Below are 17,165 nucleotides of genomic sequence, written 5' to 3' on the forward strand. Positions count from 1 at the left end.
ATCATTGAGTAAGGGTATTTTACCACAGCAGAAATCCTAAAGTCCAAAAACACGAAGAAATAAAAAGAATGACACAAAAAGGGCCTTCGGCATCGAGTTCGTGCCCGAGCTATATTCACAGGGGTATGTGGTAAGTGGTCAGTGGTTAGCTCTGGTTAACATATCATTGCTTGAAGCATTCTTATTCTCCATAGAGCTAGAGTTAAAGATTAGGAAAAGTTAACGCAGAATTCTGCGTCTGATATATCAGACAAATAAGATTAGCCCCATTCCAGATGTAGGGCTTTGTACTAGGCGGTAGACATGAAGCGATTGCCATTCATATCACGCAATAGTCCGTCCCGGTTCGATATGGTGTAGTTCATCGATTTATTTGTTTTATTCCTTCAAGGTATGTCGTATTCGACCTAATAATAACACATGACTCAAATTTAGCCAGCAGCAGCGGCTTGAGGGGCGGCTTCTCCGGCGAGCATCTTCTGTCTCAATGCTGTGATAAGTGTTAGCGAACAAGACCTTCTAGCACGCGCAGATCCAATCAGCAAATCATGATATAAACTTACTCTCTTCAACAACCCGCAACTGTGTGCTCTTAGTCTGTACAACCTTCTCCAAATCCTGCAAGTTCGACTCCAGTCCCTTAACCTTATCATCGTAGAATGCAATCGCCTTGGCCGGGGTCTGAAAAACAAAATGTGAGCCTAATTCGAAAACCGACCCCCAACATACACCATATCACATACCTTCTCAACGTAGAATCCAGTTCCAACATCAACAAGCACCTTCTCCCGATCCGTCAACCGGCCCTTAACATACAGCGAGCTGGTCAGGGGAACGAGGATCTCATCGCGGCCATCGGTACCCTTGTTCTCGGACCCGGTCACGCCGTCGTTTATTGAGCGCACACAGTCGCGGAACTTGGCCTGTGCTGCGCGCAGCTTCGAGTGCGAGGTGGTCAGGTGTTCCAATTCGGAGGTGAGGCGGGTTTGGAGTGCGCGGAGCTGAGGCACAGAGAGGGAAGCGAGGTTAACTGGTTCCGGGGAGTGGTTAGCTTAGATTGTTCGTTGTACAAGGTTGGAGAGCAACGGAGTCGCATGTATTGGGGGTTAAGATCGTACTTGAGCCTGGGGGAGCTCCGTCTGACGAAGGGGCCTCCTTTGGTGGCATTGTGAAATTGCGGAAAAGCGAAGGGGTACCGATGAGTTTCTCGGTGACTTTATATCGTGGATATGCTGTTTATTGATCACGTCGCATTCAATTATGCGGGCACTTCAATATGGTGGGGGATGAGCTTCAGAAAACTGGTGGTCGGCAATACTTGTTCACCGCTGAGGCGGGGCTCTATAAACATTCACCAAACGCTCTTTATATATCTTTTGTCTGCTTCATCTTTGGTTTCTTAACGCATACTTTTCACCTGGGAAATCACTTTGACTTCTATTGCTCGATACAGAGATCTTGCAAGATTGGCTTCAGCCAGCTAGTACAAGTTCCGACTTATATCAGCATCATGTACTTCTTCTCCAGAATTACTCTCTCCATATACACATGGCTGGCTCGCAAGAGCTTACCATTATTATACGAAGCGTTTGGAGAGCCAGTCAAAGTGCATTTTAACAATAGAGGTTGTGGTAGTGATTCAGATGAACTCCTATAGATGGCGAGTCATGAGAGCTTCCCGCTATATATATCCCATGAATCTTGGAACAAGGCCAAGCACGACAGTAGTGTATCTTGGCCGCGAACATGTAAGCTAGTATGAGAGTAGTCCCAAAAAATCTTGAAATAAATAGACATGGGTTTCAGAGATATAAGGTGGAAGTATATTGGACTAAATTGCGATATCGTTCTTAGAACAGACTTGGATGGTCTATTCTCAAGAGTGGTTGACTAAATAATTATGGATTATATTTCTTACCCATTCGCCAATAAGATAATTTAATTCAAATCAATAGTATTCAAATCCCATAATAATGCCTGATCAAGTTCCAGAAGAGGTTGGGGTATCACGCCGAAGATCCCGATCTCTCCGGAGTGAATTCTCCGCTCCGGACTCTCCGCAGTTCAGCACCTCTCTTGTACACAACCCCGAACAGCTCGGTCATGGCCTCCAGATTAGCTGCATGTGAAGCTTGCAGGAAGGCAAAGGTTGCCTGCGATCATAAAAGACCAGCATGCTCTCGTTGTGAGAGCAACGATAGGGCGGGAATCTGCATCTATCGAACCACGCCGTTCAAAAGGAAAAGAGTCGAAGAGTCACCTTCATCGGCCCAACAATCTCCTAGGTATGCTATGGAGACCCCTGCGCATCTTTATATCGTGTACTTATACTGCTCTATAGTCGGCTATCACCGGCGCAACCATCATCATGCTACACGCCAAGGGCAAATCCTTATCCCAACCCTGGGTTTCTGGGATCTTCCAGCCATGTTGCAATCTTCAATCAAATCTTCCCACAAGAATATCATGCGTCTGAGACATACCGTGCTTCTGGACCAGACGTAGCAATGTTAATGCAATCGCAGTCGGCTGGTGAGAATCTACTCCTGATCCAAGGCGCGGACGTGCTCAGACAGCTCCTCAATACATTTCCTTTGGCTGCAATGAAGGAATTCGTCATGTTCTGGCTGGCAACGGGGACAAATCTAGCACTGGCAGAGCCTTTCACGGAAAAGTGCACCGAAAACATGACCCGGTTATTCACGACTTTCTCCCAGGAAGACAACTGGCACTTGGCGTATGCGCAACGGTTGACTGAAAACTCCCGCAAACCATTACATTTTCATGGGATGTCCGAAATTTCTGAATTCTCTGCTCAATTTCTCGATCAAAAATTCAGATGGGAAAGCCTCGGCATTTTTCTTTCTGCTGTTAGCCGGGCCACAATTGACATATCTTTCTTTCCGCCATTATTCAAAACTGAAAATGACCAGTTCGCACTCAGAAAGCTCGCCACAAGACTGAGCGACCTAGCCTTGGATATTGCTCTTTCGCTGGATTGCTTGAATGATCTGCAAATCGTTCTACAGTATGAAAATTTCATTATGCACACTCATGTTGATGGCGATCAAAGTATGTACTTACGGTGATATGTGATATTTGTGCAGCTAATCTTATACCCGAACTACCAGGTTATCATTCATGGAGTCGACTTGGAGACGTCATATCTTCCATGTTTGCCATTGGCTACCACGAGGATGTCGAAAAGACGAAACCACCCATCCCTACATTCCTAGCAGAGCTTCGAAAGACAGCTTGGGCCACTATGTACTCAGCAGACAAAAACATCGCTTTATTCCTTGGTCGGCCCCCTCGAATGAGCAAGCGCTTCTGTCATTTCCAGTTGCCCTCGCCCCCGAAGGGCTCGGAACGTATTGGAAACCCTCGGCATATTCAGGGTGAGAGTCCTAGCTCGGAACTAGATACTCCAGTCAGCTATAGAGCAGGAATTCGATGGGCCACTATCTGTGCCTCATTGAAAGAAGATATTATGGAATTACTTCGAGATAAACAACGTGAGGACTTCAGCTCAAAGGCAAGGTATGTTAAAGCTTCGTCACGGACCATTCTTCCGTTAACCGACAGAAATAGTTCTATTCTGAAGAAGGCAGAAACAGAGTGGGAAAATCTCCCTTCCCATTTCCGACTGAAGTCCAGTTTGAAAGAGTGCTCTCGATATGCATTCGAGCGTGATTTTCTAGCTGGCCTGCGATTGGACTACTTACACACCTTATTTTTGCTGAGATTGCTCTTTCATGATACCCTGGCGAGGCCCGATCCTGCTATTCTCGATGTTTCAGACCAAATGCTGGCCCTAGTAGTTGAAGTAATACTTTTACGAGATCAGCTCGTCAATTCCGGAACGGGGCTTATCTGGAAGGTATGTGTGCTTCCTACTCTATTATGTTGGACCATTGTGCTAAATATAACCAGATTGCACATTTTGGACTTCCAGCAGCAGGCATAATCCTGCTCTCTATGCTGAAACAAACTTCTACAGTTAATGAGATTCGCTCAACATGGTCTAAAACCTTACTCAATTTGGGGATCTTTGTTGCGCAGGTTCAAGTTGGCAGCATTGTTCGACCAAGTGATCCGAATTACGCATTGATATCCAAGGCAACACAAACCATCGAACGGTTCCTTGACTCGATGCAACGGGACGGAATACAAAGCTCCACTCAACCCAGTTCGCAGATGGAAGAAAACGGCGACTGGGCTGCCTTCTTCAGTCAAGACCTGTGCGACTTCGAGACGGACTTTTGGGAGAATCTTGCAGATCATCCTTCATTGCTGGCTTTAGATCCAACTTTGCCCTCTCTGTAGTGGACTATCTCAAGAAACAAACATTAATATACTTCATACTCTGAATCAATTTTACTCAAGTGGGACACCTAGGTAAATAAGTTGAACAGGAAAGTCGCCAACAAGTTTATTTTCATACTCAATGCCCATCTATTTTTTGGGTAGCATTCTTCTCTTTCTCTCAATTCACTTCTCTCAACTCACAAAAACAGTCATACCAAAGCCGGTGTTCAAAGCTCATATGTCTAGGCGAATATATCAGCATCAAATACCCAATGAATCCAAACAACAAGAACAAGGAAAAGAAGACATACCATATCATACCAAACACCCCCAGCAAAGTTGGACTTGCTCAACCCCTGGTTCTTAAAACCAACACTCTCATAAAAGTTCACCAAATAGTCATGAGCAATAAGTACAGCCCTGCTTGCTCCAAAAGAGCCCCTCTTAAGATGCTGAGTGTATGCACTGACAAGAGCCCTCCCGACCCTCTTGCCCTGATAATCAGGAGAAATAGCAACTGAATGGATAGCAATTGAATCTCCATACTTGTGGTTGCCAATTAGCTCATCGTTTACGAAGACAGGCTCATCATTCGGCAATGATTCCCAGTCCTCTGGCATGGACATCGAGCCGTCTGTCACAAGCGTATAAGGTGAGCGGACAGCGATGACGTGGCCGATGAGTGTGGGTGGGCTTTCATCTTCGTTGTTGACAAATAGGCCCAGGCATAGATCTGGACATGAGCTGAGGCGGTAACGGAACTAGTTTTGTTCAATTAACGTTATACATTCCTTCTGGGTTCCGGGTACTTAATTGGCGGTTTACCTTTTCTTCGGAGCAGCGCTCTTGCTCTGTAAATGCACTCTCGACGATTACACAGCTCTTCAAATCATCTATGCTCAATGTCCGGGTGAATGCATTGGTGTTTCCAAGGCTTGGAATGTGGATGTTTCTTTGGCTCATGATTAAATGTAGACGAGGTCTGTAACACTCAATGAAAGGTGGCTAGAGATAATTGGTTCGGAATCGAGAAGAAAAAGCATTTAGATTAAGTCAAGAAAGAATGCAAAAAAGTTGCTTATAACCCATGTCCAGTGAGTCAAAGCGTCTCTAGTCACACCGGAGTGTTCGGAGTATTCGGCGTGGGGGCAACCCCAACCTGTGGAGCCTGTCACAAAGTCAAATGGATGAGCTTGGAATTGTATGACCTCCTCGTATTCTCTACTGTTGCTGACCTTATTTTGTCGAGGATTGGCTTTTTTCCATCGGATTGTTGATATATAGATAGGCCTATAGGGTTGGAAGCCTGGCATTCAATTGCACTTCAATCTATGGGAATTCGACACCGCCAGCCATTGGATCGAAGAGTTCAGATTCTAATGTTGAGAAATCCGGGCAGAACAAATTGAAGTCCGGTGAGGGCATCAACATCGTATCTGTACAATTCATATCCAGAGGCAAGTAGTAATCCCAAGACCCGAGTGGATCGAGATTTGATGACTTGTCGCTACCGATAGACTGAGCATTGTTACCAGCAACTGTTCGTTTGTTTTGTTCAACAAGCCATATCCGCTGGAGAAGTTTTGCATAACGACCCCCTATGTGGCTGTCGCAAGTGCTTGCTTCATCGAGGACACTGATGAACTGGTGCACCAGATCTGATACTTCACCATGTTCCTTCTGGGTAAACGCACCGAAAACCCTTGCTTTGTATAGAAACACAGCTGAGTAAATAGCATATCTGCTAACTTTTAGTGACGATCATATAGTTGCTTAATATTGGTACTCACACATAGAATCGGAAAGGCATATAGTGAATGTGGGCCACAGGATCCGTTCCACATGCTATAGTGAGAATGTCCCGCGCCGAGCGGACGGCTTCGAAGACATAAACGCCATCTGGGGATGCCATGATGCCTTGTGGGAATAGTGATGGGGCTTTCTTGGACCATGGACCCGATGTTCCGGCAACCCGATTGTCGTGGACAGCCCTTGATAAGATTGACTGGAAAGAAAACGCAAGCACATATAGCCGTACATATTCTTTGAAGATATTCAAGGTACACTTTAGCTTTGGGGATGCTTCGAGGCTATCCCAACGGCTCTGCCACCCTGAAAATGACCGGCGGAAATCGTCAAGGTAGCGGTTGTAATCTCCCAGTCGAACCATCTGCAGCCTTCGTTCTTTCGACGAGTAAAGAATATCGTGCGCGTTATGCAAAAGCTGCGTTAATTCAATAGTCCCCTGGAGCACCAGTGCATAGTTATGTTCCGCATCCGCGCTCAGTTGTAAGCTTGGAAAGTCCTTTGCCGTAAAGCGCGTTGAAAGTGAGGGCCCGCGAGACCAAAATGATTGTCCCATTCGCACGGAGATCTGACGGTCTGCGATATAGACAACTAGAAGCTGTCAGTGCCCATTGATATAGTTGGGGTATGGAAACGAACATATCCAAGCTAATCGTTTCCTATTCTCGAGCTCGTATGGCTCCCCATCAACCTTCTCGCGAAAAGAGGCTTTATCTAGACGGAGGAGATATGCATGTCGAACTGCTTGGCCAATTAGTGACCACGCCATGTTATCCTCTACCGCACTGAGGTTTCCGGAAAGCACCCTCGGGTTAGAAGAGGTTTCAACCTCTGAGTAAGGAATCCACTCTGCCAATAGTAGAAGGCCTTCTACTGTTGCCACATTCAGTGTGGATGGTGTAGCCAACAGGATATCAAGAAGATGCCGCTTCATGTGCTGCCAACAATGCTGGTGTATTTGCCGATATGTTGTGTCGTCTTTCGATGCGATGGTCAAGATTATCGTAAGCAGAAATGGCTCATCAATAGCTGTCTTGCGTACATCGGGAGTCACCAGGAGCTTTTTGGGCGTAAGAGGGCAGAACGGGTGGTAGTTTGTAGCGTAACTATTTTGTTAGAGACCATTTCATCAGCGTTGCACGGAGACTTTATACTAATTCAATAAGTGTTGTGTTGTGTCTGTCCCCAGCACTCCGATGACCAATGTCTCCGTTTCTGACAATGTAGGCTGAAGTACAGGGCGCATTATATGGCCAGGCAGATTGTCATTGCAATGACCACTCCGAACTTGCGATTCGCTTGTTGAGGTTGCAGGTATTTGATCACTGGAGCGAAACGACATTGACTGATCGTGCGCCGCAAGCCGAGCAAGTATTTGCAGTGCCTCGCCCGGATTAGTCAACTCAGCATATATGGGATCTTCTGTCCTTTTCTCGTTCTCTCCTATGCCCTCACTCACATTTTCGTGCTCGGCATTGACAGGATTTGGAGGCAGCGTGGAACTTTCGACACGTTTTGAGTGTCGAATTCGGGGAGAAGTTGCCTCCTCGTTTTGACCCAGCAAGGATACACGGCTCATTGGAGCGGACACACTCGAAGCATTGTGATTTCGTTCCGTTTGGAGAAGAACTACTGTGGGTTGTTAGCGAAGTGAATAACTATTGCCTCAGCGCACTTACGGGTCACATTTGAGCTTCCGCATGCGACAGCGCTGGCAGGCACGATATAGGCGGATGTTTCTACTGCGAGTCATTTTGATTTCAAGGAGAAGAGTGAATTCAATAAAAAACTGTCGCATTGTTCACATTACCCCGGCCTCGGGAACTACCGCAATCTCCCAATATGGCTAAGACGGCAATAGACGGAAAAAACGTGCGGGGAACATCACAACTAGAATTTTAGGAGCGGCGAACATGTTAGATTGCTTTGCCTCGGGTGTTACTTTACTAAACTACTAAACCCATTGACACCTATAGCCATCTGGGCATAATTATAGGTGCGACATTATTTGCAGGCAATAGACGGAACCTTATGGGGCACCTAAGCCAGCTCCAGTATAGGTCTAGATGGCATATCTGAGATCATACAAGAATAGATATAAACCAAAGTCCTCTCTGATCATTTGTAGAGCATTTTCAGTATACATGCACGAAGCCCACTGTTAAGTTGCCTTTCTACTAAGCTGTTTGAATTTACACTCGCTTCGAGTCCTCTGTTATCACAAACTACAACGATGTCGATACATAAAGCGGTTGTATATGATAAGCCTGGTGAGATTTCTACTCGCATCATTGAGGTGGAAACCCCTAAACCAGGACCAGGCGAGATACTGGTGAACATGTACGTGAAATCCATGATAAAGTTTGCTTCACGGATAGATACCAACAAACCACAGTACGCACTCCGGAATCTGCCATTCTGATCTGAGTCTCATGACCAACACTGTCAGCATCTGTCACTTTGAGCTTCTGTGCTTCCATGTTGGCTAACTTTCGTTGCCGATATTAGTGGAAGTTCCTACCTGAGCCCGTGAAAACCGGGCAGATTGGAGGCCATGAAGGTGTCGGTGTCGTCACTCAATTGGGTCCATCATGTGAGAATTCAGATGTTAAAGTTGGTGACCGCGTCGGCATCAAATGGATTGCCTCAGCCTGCGGTAACTGCGCCCCTTGTTTGGCAGGCGCCGACGGAATCTGCCCAAAGGCAGAGGTATCTGGTTTCACTTGCCCAGGCACATTCCAGGAATACGTTTTGGCGCCGGCTCACTATGTTACTCCAATTCCCAACGGAATGGCAAATGAGGTTGCTGCACCCCTGTTATGTGGTGGAGTTACAGTTTACTCTGCCCTTAAGAAGAGCAAAGCGCAGCCAGGGGATTGGGTTGTCATTGCTGGTGCTGGAGGCGGACTTGGTCATTTGGGAATTCAGCTAGGTAGCAGAGGAATGGGATTCAGAATGATTGGATTGGATGTGCCATCGAAGGCAGAGTTTGTGAAGAACTGTGGTGCAGAGGTGTTCATTGATATTACAAAATATTCTGCCAATGATGGAGGCAAAGGCATCGCCAAAGAGATCCAGACTGTCACTGGTGGGGATGGTGCAACGGCTGTAATCGTCTGCAGCGCCAGTAATGCTGCGTACGCGCAGGCAATGGATTATCTTAAGTTCAATGGAACTTTGGTCTGCGTCGGTGTCCCTGGAGAAGCAAAGCCGATTGAAGGTGTCTGTCCTCATTTGATGGTCGCCAAGCAGCTGAATGTTGCCGGTAGCACAGTTGGCAATCGCAGAGATGCAATTGAGACACTGGCTATGGCACAGAGAATCGTGGCAACGCCCTTCTCCGTCGGGAAGGTAAACAATCTGAACAAAATATTCCAAGACATGAAAAATGGAAAGCTGCAAGGCCGGGTTGTGTTGGACTTACAATCTTGGGCTTGATCTTTCATTCGCATTTTGTACTTGGACCTACATGAAGTTCGTATGTCATTCGCCAATCTGCGACCTTTACAAAAATCAACCTAGTCAATTTAAGCAATTTTTATCTATCATATGGCAAATCCCCGATCTCATCAAGATGTGACTGTATGTATCAAAACTCTCGGCGTGATCCCCATGTCCTCTTTGTCCACGCGGGATCGGCTATCTGGTTATAGACGGCGGTTTTAAGAATAATTGAAACTTGAAAGATACGTTAATCTAACAAGATGCATCATAGTCGGCTATAGACGGGTGTCAAAGCGCAAAGTTGTTGAATCATTCAGCTAGCCCATAGACTTATATATTTCAAAGATAATATATGACTTAGCTCTTATAACAAATCCAACAAACCCTTATTGTCACCATCGAAACCAACCACTCAGCATGACTCTTAGCTCAGAAATACCAACTTTCCACCACATCTCAGTCAAGCCTCTGCATCCGACCTTCGGTGCGGAGATTAGTGGAGTGGATATCTCAGTCCCGTTGGCCGGTGAGATATGGAGTGAAATTCGGCAAGCCGTCACAAAAGTATCTACAGCCTTATTAAAAGATCCCAAAACAAAATGGAGTGTACTGACATATAAGGGAATCAGTGGGGAGTCGTCGTCTTCCGTGGCACAAAGCTTACAGATGAGAGCCACATTTCATTCTCCAAGTACTTCGGAGAGCTAGACGACGTGAGACCATACATTGCAGCAGGTCGAAAGAATCGTCTCAAGTACCCTGAACTCTTTGACGTTAGCAACGTCGAGATTGATGGGACCATTCTCGACCCCAGGAGCGCGCGTGGTCAAGCGAACAAGGTATTTGAACATCCTAATAAGGTTGGAAATTGTGCATATTAACCTTGAGATAGGGAAACCATCTTTTCCACGTGGACTCAAGCTTCAACCCCCGCCGAGCCGGTTACTCTCTGCTACTTGCACATGAGCTTCCCCATCTGGAATGGGAGGCCACACCGAATTTGCAGATACGCGAACGGCATTCGAAGACCTCCCAGCCGATCTCAAAGAAAGTCTCTTGGCAAATGACTATATTGCCTGTCATTCAATGCATCACTCTCGCAAAGTCGCTGCACCTGAAGCCTTTGCCCACATCAACCCGCTTGATCACCCAATGGGCCGACACAAACTGGTTCAACGTCACGAAGCCTCGGATAGAATGAACTTGTATATAGCGGCCCATGTGCACCACATTGAAGGACTTGAGCCGGAGAAGTCACAAGAATTGTTTGATAAATTGTTCAAGCATGCTACTCGGGAGAATAATGTGGTGGAGATTGAGTGGCAGACCCCGGGTGATTTGGTCGTTTGGGATAACACCTGTACTATGCACCGAGCTGTTGGGGGTCCATTTTTGAAAACGTACAGGAGAGATATGAGGCGGACCACGGTTCATGATTCGAGTTCTCAGGCTTGGGGATTGAATGAGCATACTGATGTTAGGCAGGGGCTTCCTTGAATGGCTTAGGCTACTTGAAGTTAGGCTCGTTAGGCTCTATCACCAACTCAATTATGGATTTTGCTTAGATGTATATTATACTAATTGAAAGATCGCTTAATTTCTGATTTACAATTATGAGAAATCCCTGTCCTTGTTCCGAATTGTGATGATATACTGGCTTAAGAATAGAATTCTCTAAACAATGAACAGAGCCTTATAAAACATATCTATTATTTATTAATATTTCCCGTCACTCGTGAGGCTTCTCCTTATAGCCAACAAAACGCCACCACCTATCTCCCTTTAGTAGTCTCTCCCATTCAGCGTAACCGACATTTCTGTTCAATAGCTTCTCTCAATATTATGTATAATATATGAAAACATAGTCCCAATTATTCAGTAGCTTCCTCCGAGATAGCAAACTTGCTCAAGGCACGAAGTCTGGCACCATAGAAGTAAAGCAGCCAAATTCCAATAATTCCAATGACGCTCAGTCCACCAAGGAGACTGGTACCCCGAGCAACACCCAAGTTTCCGAAGAGAGGGTGTGCAAACAAGACACTACCACAAGCAAGCGCACTGCGGAAGAAATCATTCGCAGCAAACAAGCTCGCGGCATACTTCGGGTAACTCAGCGGAATGTACACGAAGATACACTGCATGACAATGAACACCGTAGCACCATAGATAGTAATACCAATAGTAGGCACAATCCAATGAATAGACGCACGAGCAGTCCAAGCAAATAGGAACAGACCAATGGTAGGACCAAATGAAGCAGGCAGAGCAGGAATGAGACGTTCCTCTTGGGCAGGGAAGCCCAAGCGCTTAATGCGAGGATTCATCCAGTAGTAGATGTAGGCGACATACAGGGCGATTCCGATGATACATGAGACCAAGATACAAAGGAAGACTAGGCCAATCTGACCCAGGTTCATGCCATAGTCGACTGGGTAGACGAGGGGGAAGACCTCGAAGAAGGAGTAATAGATGCCGTAGATGATTGCTGTGTAGATCTGGACGAAGAGGACAGCGGGGTCCTTGATTGTAATTTCCAGGGGCTTGATCAAGGCATCGATGGCGACGTCAGAGACGCGCATGTTGCGCTGGTCGATTTCGGACTGGGACATGAAGCGCTTGTTGTTGTGGATCTTGCGGAGGCGCTCTGCTCGGCGGAGAAGGATTGTGGCGCTGCTTGTTTCGGGGAGGAACACGAACATTAGGATTAGGATTGGGGCGGAGGCCCAGATTGATTCGAAGAGGGACCAGCGCCAGCCTTTTACTGGGACTGCGAAGCCGGATAGGAGGGGACCGAGAGCAGCTATACATTATAGTCAGTGCCATGAGCAGATATAATGCGAGTAAATAGATGATGGAAGGAACTTACGTCCACAGTATGCGGCAGAGACCCAAGCCATCATGGCATAGGGCAGGGACATCAGACTATACAAATCTCCAATGGAAGCACCGCCGGATGCAAGACAAGGCGAACCGAAGAATCCTTGCAGGAACCGGAGCACCATCAATCCGGGGAAGTTGCCAACAAAGGCGGTTGGGATGGAGATGATGACGAAGAGGAACATTGTGACTATGTAGACTGGGTTGCGGCCAATGGTAGGAATCTCACTCAAAGGCGAGAAAACCAATGGTCCAACGCCATACCCGAGAACATACAATGACAAGCCCAGTGTAGCAACCAGAGTGCTGACACCGAACTCCTTCATGATACCCTCTGTCGAGGATGTATATATGGCCGAGGTGGTGTATACAACGAAAGTGTATAGACAAATGACGGTAGTAATCAGAGCCCGCTTGGTATTCGACCAATTGTGAGGATTTTCCGCGTCATCGGTATAGTACCAGTCGACAAGGATGGCACCATCCTTTGTCTTTTTTGGGGCAATCGGGATTGACTTGATCTTTTCGATTTCATGTTGTTCATCGGCTTCGAGGCGGGCTTCTGTGAACGGAAGGGTGACGGAGGAGGTGCGGCTGAGAGGTTCACTGGTATCTTGGCTCAGATGACGATCCTCTGGTTCTCTCTTCTTCTCGTCGGGGATGTTTTCCGCAGTACTGGATTCATTCAACAATTGAAGCCATGCGTCGGGGAGCTTGAAGTCGGGCTTCTCTTCGGGGTATTGGAAGTATTTGTTTTTTGTCAGGAGACGAACAAGCTGCCCGAAAGGGGCGTCTCGAATGACAGCTTCCATTGTATAGGATAGATAGCTTTGGGGGCTATAGCTGTAGGGCTAGACGAACAGTAAAGTTTGGACTGAAATAAGAATCTCATATTGCATGGTAGACTAGACGGACTAAATACTTCCATTCTCGCATACTGCATCTATCACCGACAGAATCTTCGCAGTGACTCTATGACTCGCGACTAAAATCCGAAAATTAGAAATCAATAACGTTATGTTAGGTACAGCGGTACAGCGTTATGCTTACCAAATCAGATTATTTATCACATTAGAAATCAAGGTATTCGCTTTTTGGGGCCAATCAACGTCGCCCATAGTGCGCCAAATCTCAAATGGTATTTGAATTGGCCCGACCCCGAGCCTAGCAAAAAGACAAAATTCACGTAAAGCCATCGGGAGGCTCCGTAATTACGGGTGAGGTGAGATTTTCATCTTTGGGTGGGCGCGTCAGATTAAGCTGCTGACAGATCAAGTCGTATCTTCCACGGTTGAGATTCTCAGATTCATGTATGGCGTCAGTGCCAAGTCCGGCGATTAGGGCCTTATCCCCGATTTGGCCATAGGTGATATCTCCGGATGTGCCAACCGATATATCCAAGGTTCCACGGGTATCTGACTCATAGATACTGCGGAGATCTGTGCAACATCTGCGGCGATTGGTGAGGTCGGCCAAGGGCTAGATACGAGAAGCACGGCAGCGGTCAAAGAAAGAAAAAAAGAAAAAAATATGTGATCAGGCCCGAAACGGCTGCAGGTCGATGTACACGACAGGATATATTCTATTTACAAAAAATCGCTTAAATCTAACAGGTCAACTCTAGACATGCCCAATATCTCAAAAGCAAGACATTGCAATCATTTCATGGTACTGTCAACCAGCTCGCGGTAGATCTTCTTGAGATCCGCAATATCAGCGTTCAGCTCCTCGACCTGCTCGCTCTTCTCGCCTAGCATCTCCAGGGTAGTCTGATACCGCTGATCGAGGTCTTCAAGCTGAGCCTCAAGCTCCTCCACGCGAGAAGCAGAAAGTTGTTTCTCTTCAAGCTCACGCATGAGATCCACGACTTGTTGGCGTGCCTCGTCGCGCTGGGAGGTGACGCGTGCCAGCTCATCTTTGGAGCCAGCACGTTCGCTCTCCAGCCGGCGCACGGTTGCACTCATGCGCTCAACCAGCTGAACGGAGGGGCCGGCACCGGTCGTTGACTCAGAGATGATGTCGTTGATCCCGCGCGGCGGTACCTGCGTTCCACCATACGCTGAAGGAGTGGCAGGGGTGCCAGACTCTCCGAAGTACTCATCCGGCTCGAAGTTGATGGAGGGAGCTTCTAATATTGACGCATTGGTGTTGATGTGCGGCGGGGAGAGCGTCGCCTGGGTTATCGAGGCAGGGTAGGAGTTCTGACGAGGTGGCGTGCCAATTTCCGGTGACGCGAAGGGGAAGTTGGACGAACGTCGGCTGGGGGGACGGAGATCAGGAAGAACCGTGTTCATGGCGTCGAGAGTGCTTGACCGCCGGGTAGAGGGGACTGGGGATATTCCGCGTGGATGTGAGGGCGAGTTGATTTGGTCTCTCCATTTAGCCCGCTCGTCTTCGAGCTTCTGCGTCAAGATAGCTTCAGATGTCTTCTTTTGCTCGACCAAATCCTTTTGCGCTGATGTGAGCTCATCTGCCGCTTTATCGAGCTTCTGTTGCATTTTCTGCAACTCTTGCATGCGCTCATCAAGTTTGCTCTCCAAATCATGCTCGGTCTCCTTGGCGTTATCCAAGTCCTCCTCGAGCTTCTTGAGTTTTTGGTTCTAAAGTGGATGTTAATAATTTTGACGTGTGCAGATGAAGGTGGACGAAGTCTTACCATTTCCCGAATCTTCTTCCGCAGGTCACTCTCACGTCGTCCCGTGTCATCACGTTCCTTTTCCACGTTTGCCAATCGAGAAAGCAGAGAGCCCTCAAGGGTGTGCCAATTTTCACTAGCGACTGCATATTGGGTTTGCAAGGTCTCAATCTGGCGCAGAAGTTTGGCCTGGGTTTCCCCAGTTGCTCCTGATGAAGCTTCTTCCGCGCGAGAACGAAGACTTTCCATCTTACTTTCCAAAACAGATTGTTCGCCCTTCAGCTCTGCTTCGAGCATACGAGCTCTCTCTTTTTCTTGCTCCATCTTTTCTTTGAGCTCGGTAATCTCTCTCTTGGACTTTTCTTCGCCAATGTCGCGCTCCATCTTCAAATTAGATAGCTCCTCTTCCATTTCGGTCACTCGGTGCTTCTCTTGCTCTAAGGCGTCAGAGTTCGCTTTGGTCTCGGCAGCTTCAGCGCGCGCGTTCGCCCGGTTTAGTTGTAACTTAATCTCTTGAACAGTCTGGGCAAGCGCATTGCGTTCATTCGTGACGGCTTCCAGGTCTTTAGTTGATTTTGTTTGGGACGACAACGATTCGGCTGCCCTCTTCTCCGCGGCCTCTGCTCGCTTAGCTCTGGCTTCAGAGTTGACCAGGTCACGCTCAAGTTTCTCCGTCCTTCTCTTCATTTCTGCTTGGGACTTGCTGTTGTCGGTAAGTTGCTGGCGAAGTTTCTTAATCACAGTTCGGTGATCCATTTCCGACTTGGAGAGCTTTTGCCCTTCTTCAAGGAGCAGTGCGATCTTCTCATCCTTCTCCAGTAGCTGCTTCTGTGTACTGCCTGGAGTAGCGCTTGCGGCAGCATTCTTGGCTGATTCTGCAGCGTCCTTGGCTAGATATTTGAGCTTTGACTGCAATGCGTCAATCCGTTCGATATAGCCGTACATTTCTTCCTGCCATTGCGACTCGGCGGCTTTATAGTCAGCCTGTACACGAGCAACATCCGGGCTCTGGTCTTCATCTGGTGTCTCTGATGGCACTTCGACGCTAACACGCGGACTGTCACCCGAACCACCAACACTGAGTGCCTCGTTGCGCTGGGACTCCTGCAGGTCTTGGCTGGTCTTTTCCAAATCCGCAACCGCCTGAACCACATCTACAGAATCTCTGGGTGCGGAGTCTGGTACGCTAACATCCGCAGAAACGTGCGAAGAGACCCCAGAGTCGTAGCTCATCCTCGGGGAATCCAATCCACCAATAGTGCTCTGCTCATTGGGCGGGGGAGCCTTAGAGTCATCCCCCACGCTCGCATTCGATGCAATGCTAGAATCGATATCCATACTAGACCGAGCCCCATTGCTAGGTACCGGACTGGCAGGCGGTGATGAAACTCGGCTTTGGGGAGACTGTGAAGCAAGGTTGGAAGCGTTTGATTTCACCATGGCGCGGGCGAGACGCTCCTGAAGCCTGTCATTTCTGCGCGCAGTTGATGAACTGCGGGAAACAGCTGCAAAGATGTTAGCGACTTCGCCCATCTGTAGTTCATATCAATGAGTTCGTACGAGCAACAGGGGTCTTTTTAGGAGATGCTTCTCCGCCCTGGGCATCAGAAGGCTTGGCAGTTGAACTGTTCTGTGATGCCTCCTCTTCCATCAAGATGTGATCCAACCGAGACTCGACGCCCGCCACTGCTTGCTGGAAAAACGACCCCACTCCCCATTTTTTATTCGCTTGTGGTGGGTTCTGTGACATTGTAACAGGCTATGGTGTTGGCAGCGAGAACAGATTACTGGTATGCAGCAAAGGCCTCGTGTTTCTTTCGCATGAATTCGGTGGGGGGCTGCGCTCGGACGCGGGCTCTTTGCGATCGCGATCACCGTGGAGAATGCCTTGAGTCCGTTCGGCGGTCAAGGATGCGAACTAGTGAGATACGTCAAAGCGTAGTCGAAAACGCCAACGATCTGGTGAGAGGCCGAAACGAGAGACTGGCGGGACGGACCCTAAATTAAAGTAGGCAGAAGTCTGGGCACAGATTAGGCTGGCCGATAGGCCAAAGAGCGCAACGTCAATTAGGAATTCAAAAATACGACTCGTAGA

The 17,165-nt window shown here is 47.7% G+C and overlaps 8 protein-coding genes across 8 annotated transcripts; 3 read left to right on the forward strand and 5 right to left on the reverse strand.

Moving 5' to 3' along the window:
- Positions 1–431: 431 nt before the first annotated feature.
- On the reverse strand, positions 432–1,167 carry N7446_013416 (prefoldin subunit 5; the record flags this gene model as incomplete). The annotated part of the gene is made up of 4 exons (XM_058522157.1): positions 432–490; positions 564–681; positions 744–1,030; positions 1,119–1,167. The coding sequence occupies 4 exons, from the start codon at positions 1,165–1,167 to the stop codon at positions 432–434; spliced, it is 513 nt and encodes a 170-aa protein (XP_058365634.1).
- A 1,340-nt stretch (positions 1,168–2,507) lies between these two features.
- N7446_013417 (fungal specific transcription factor domain-containing protein) lies at positions 2,508–4,346 on the forward strand (the record flags this gene model as incomplete). The annotated part of the gene is made up of 4 exons (XM_058522158.1): positions 2,508–3,072; positions 3,132–3,540; positions 3,592–3,880; positions 3,934–4,346. 4 exons carry the CDS (start codon positions 2,508–2,510, stop codon positions 4,324–4,326), a joined length of 1,656 nt encoding a protein of 551 aa, XP_058365635.1. The 3' UTR covers positions 4,327–4,346.
- A 189-nt stretch (positions 4,347–4,535) lies between these two features.
- Positions 4,536–5,271, reverse strand: N7446_013418 (uncharacterized protein; the record flags this gene model as incomplete). The annotated part of the gene is made up of 3 exons (XM_058522159.1): positions 4,536–4,550; positions 4,620–5,069; positions 5,134–5,271. The coding sequence occupies 3 exons, from the start codon at positions 5,269–5,271 to the stop codon at positions 4,536–4,538; spliced, it is 603 nt and encodes a 200-aa protein (XP_058365636.1).
- A 366-nt stretch (positions 5,272–5,637) lies between these two features.
- Positions 5,638–7,867, reverse strand: N7446_013419 (fungal specific transcription factor domain-containing protein; the record flags this gene model as incomplete). Its single annotated transcript, XM_058522160.1, has 5 exons — positions 5,638–6,049; positions 6,099–6,705; positions 6,754–7,220; positions 7,269–7,746; positions 7,801–7,867. 5 exons carry the CDS (start codon positions 7,865–7,867, stop codon positions 5,638–5,640), a joined length of 2,031 nt encoding a protein of 676 aa, XP_058365637.1.
- A 480-nt stretch (positions 7,868–8,347) lies between these two features.
- Positions 8,348–9,552, forward strand: N7446_013420 (zinc-dependent alcohol dehydrogenase; the record flags this gene model as incomplete). The annotated part of the gene is made up of 3 exons (XM_058522161.1): positions 8,348–8,454; positions 8,510–8,558; positions 8,623–9,552. 3 exons carry the CDS (start codon positions 8,348–8,350, stop codon positions 9,550–9,552), a joined length of 1,086 nt encoding a protein of 361 aa, XP_058365638.1.
- A 423-nt stretch (positions 9,553–9,975) lies between these two features.
- N7446_013421 (TauD/TfdA dioxygenase family protein) lies at positions 9,976–11,055 on the forward strand (the record flags this gene model as incomplete). The annotated part of the gene is made up of 4 exons (XM_058522162.1): positions 9,976–10,122; positions 10,188–10,397; positions 10,451–10,499; positions 10,526–11,055. The coding sequence occupies 4 exons, from the start codon at positions 9,976–9,978 to the stop codon at positions 11,053–11,055; spliced, it is 936 nt and encodes a 311-aa protein (XP_058365639.1).
- A 374-nt stretch (positions 11,056–11,429) lies between these two features.
- On the reverse strand, positions 11,430–13,247 carry N7446_013422 (MFS transporter; the record flags this gene model as incomplete). The annotated part of the gene is made up of 2 exons (XM_058522163.1): positions 11,430–12,358; positions 12,425–13,247. 2 exons carry the CDS (start codon positions 13,245–13,247, stop codon positions 11,430–11,432), a joined length of 1,752 nt encoding a protein of 583 aa, XP_058365640.1.
- Positions 13,248–14,093: 846 nt separating this feature from the next.
- N7446_013423 (M protein repeat protein) lies at positions 14,094–16,820 on the reverse strand (the record flags this gene model as incomplete). Its single annotated transcript, XM_058522164.1, has 3 exons — positions 14,094–15,035; positions 15,092–16,575; positions 16,631–16,820. The coding sequence occupies 3 exons, from the start codon at positions 16,818–16,820 to the stop codon at positions 14,094–14,096; spliced, it is 2,616 nt and encodes an 871-aa protein (XP_058365641.1).
- Positions 16,821–17,165: the final 345 nt, after the last annotated feature.

The sequence above is a fragment of the Penicillium canescens genome (genome assembly GCF_028828765.1).
Source record: "Penicillium canescens strain IBT 15451 chromosome Unknown utg000011l_segment0_segment0, whole genome shotgun sequence".
In the NCBI taxonomy this organism is placed as follows: domain Eukaryota; kingdom Fungi; phylum Ascomycota; class Eurotiomycetes; order Eurotiales; family Aspergillaceae; genus Penicillium; species Penicillium canescens.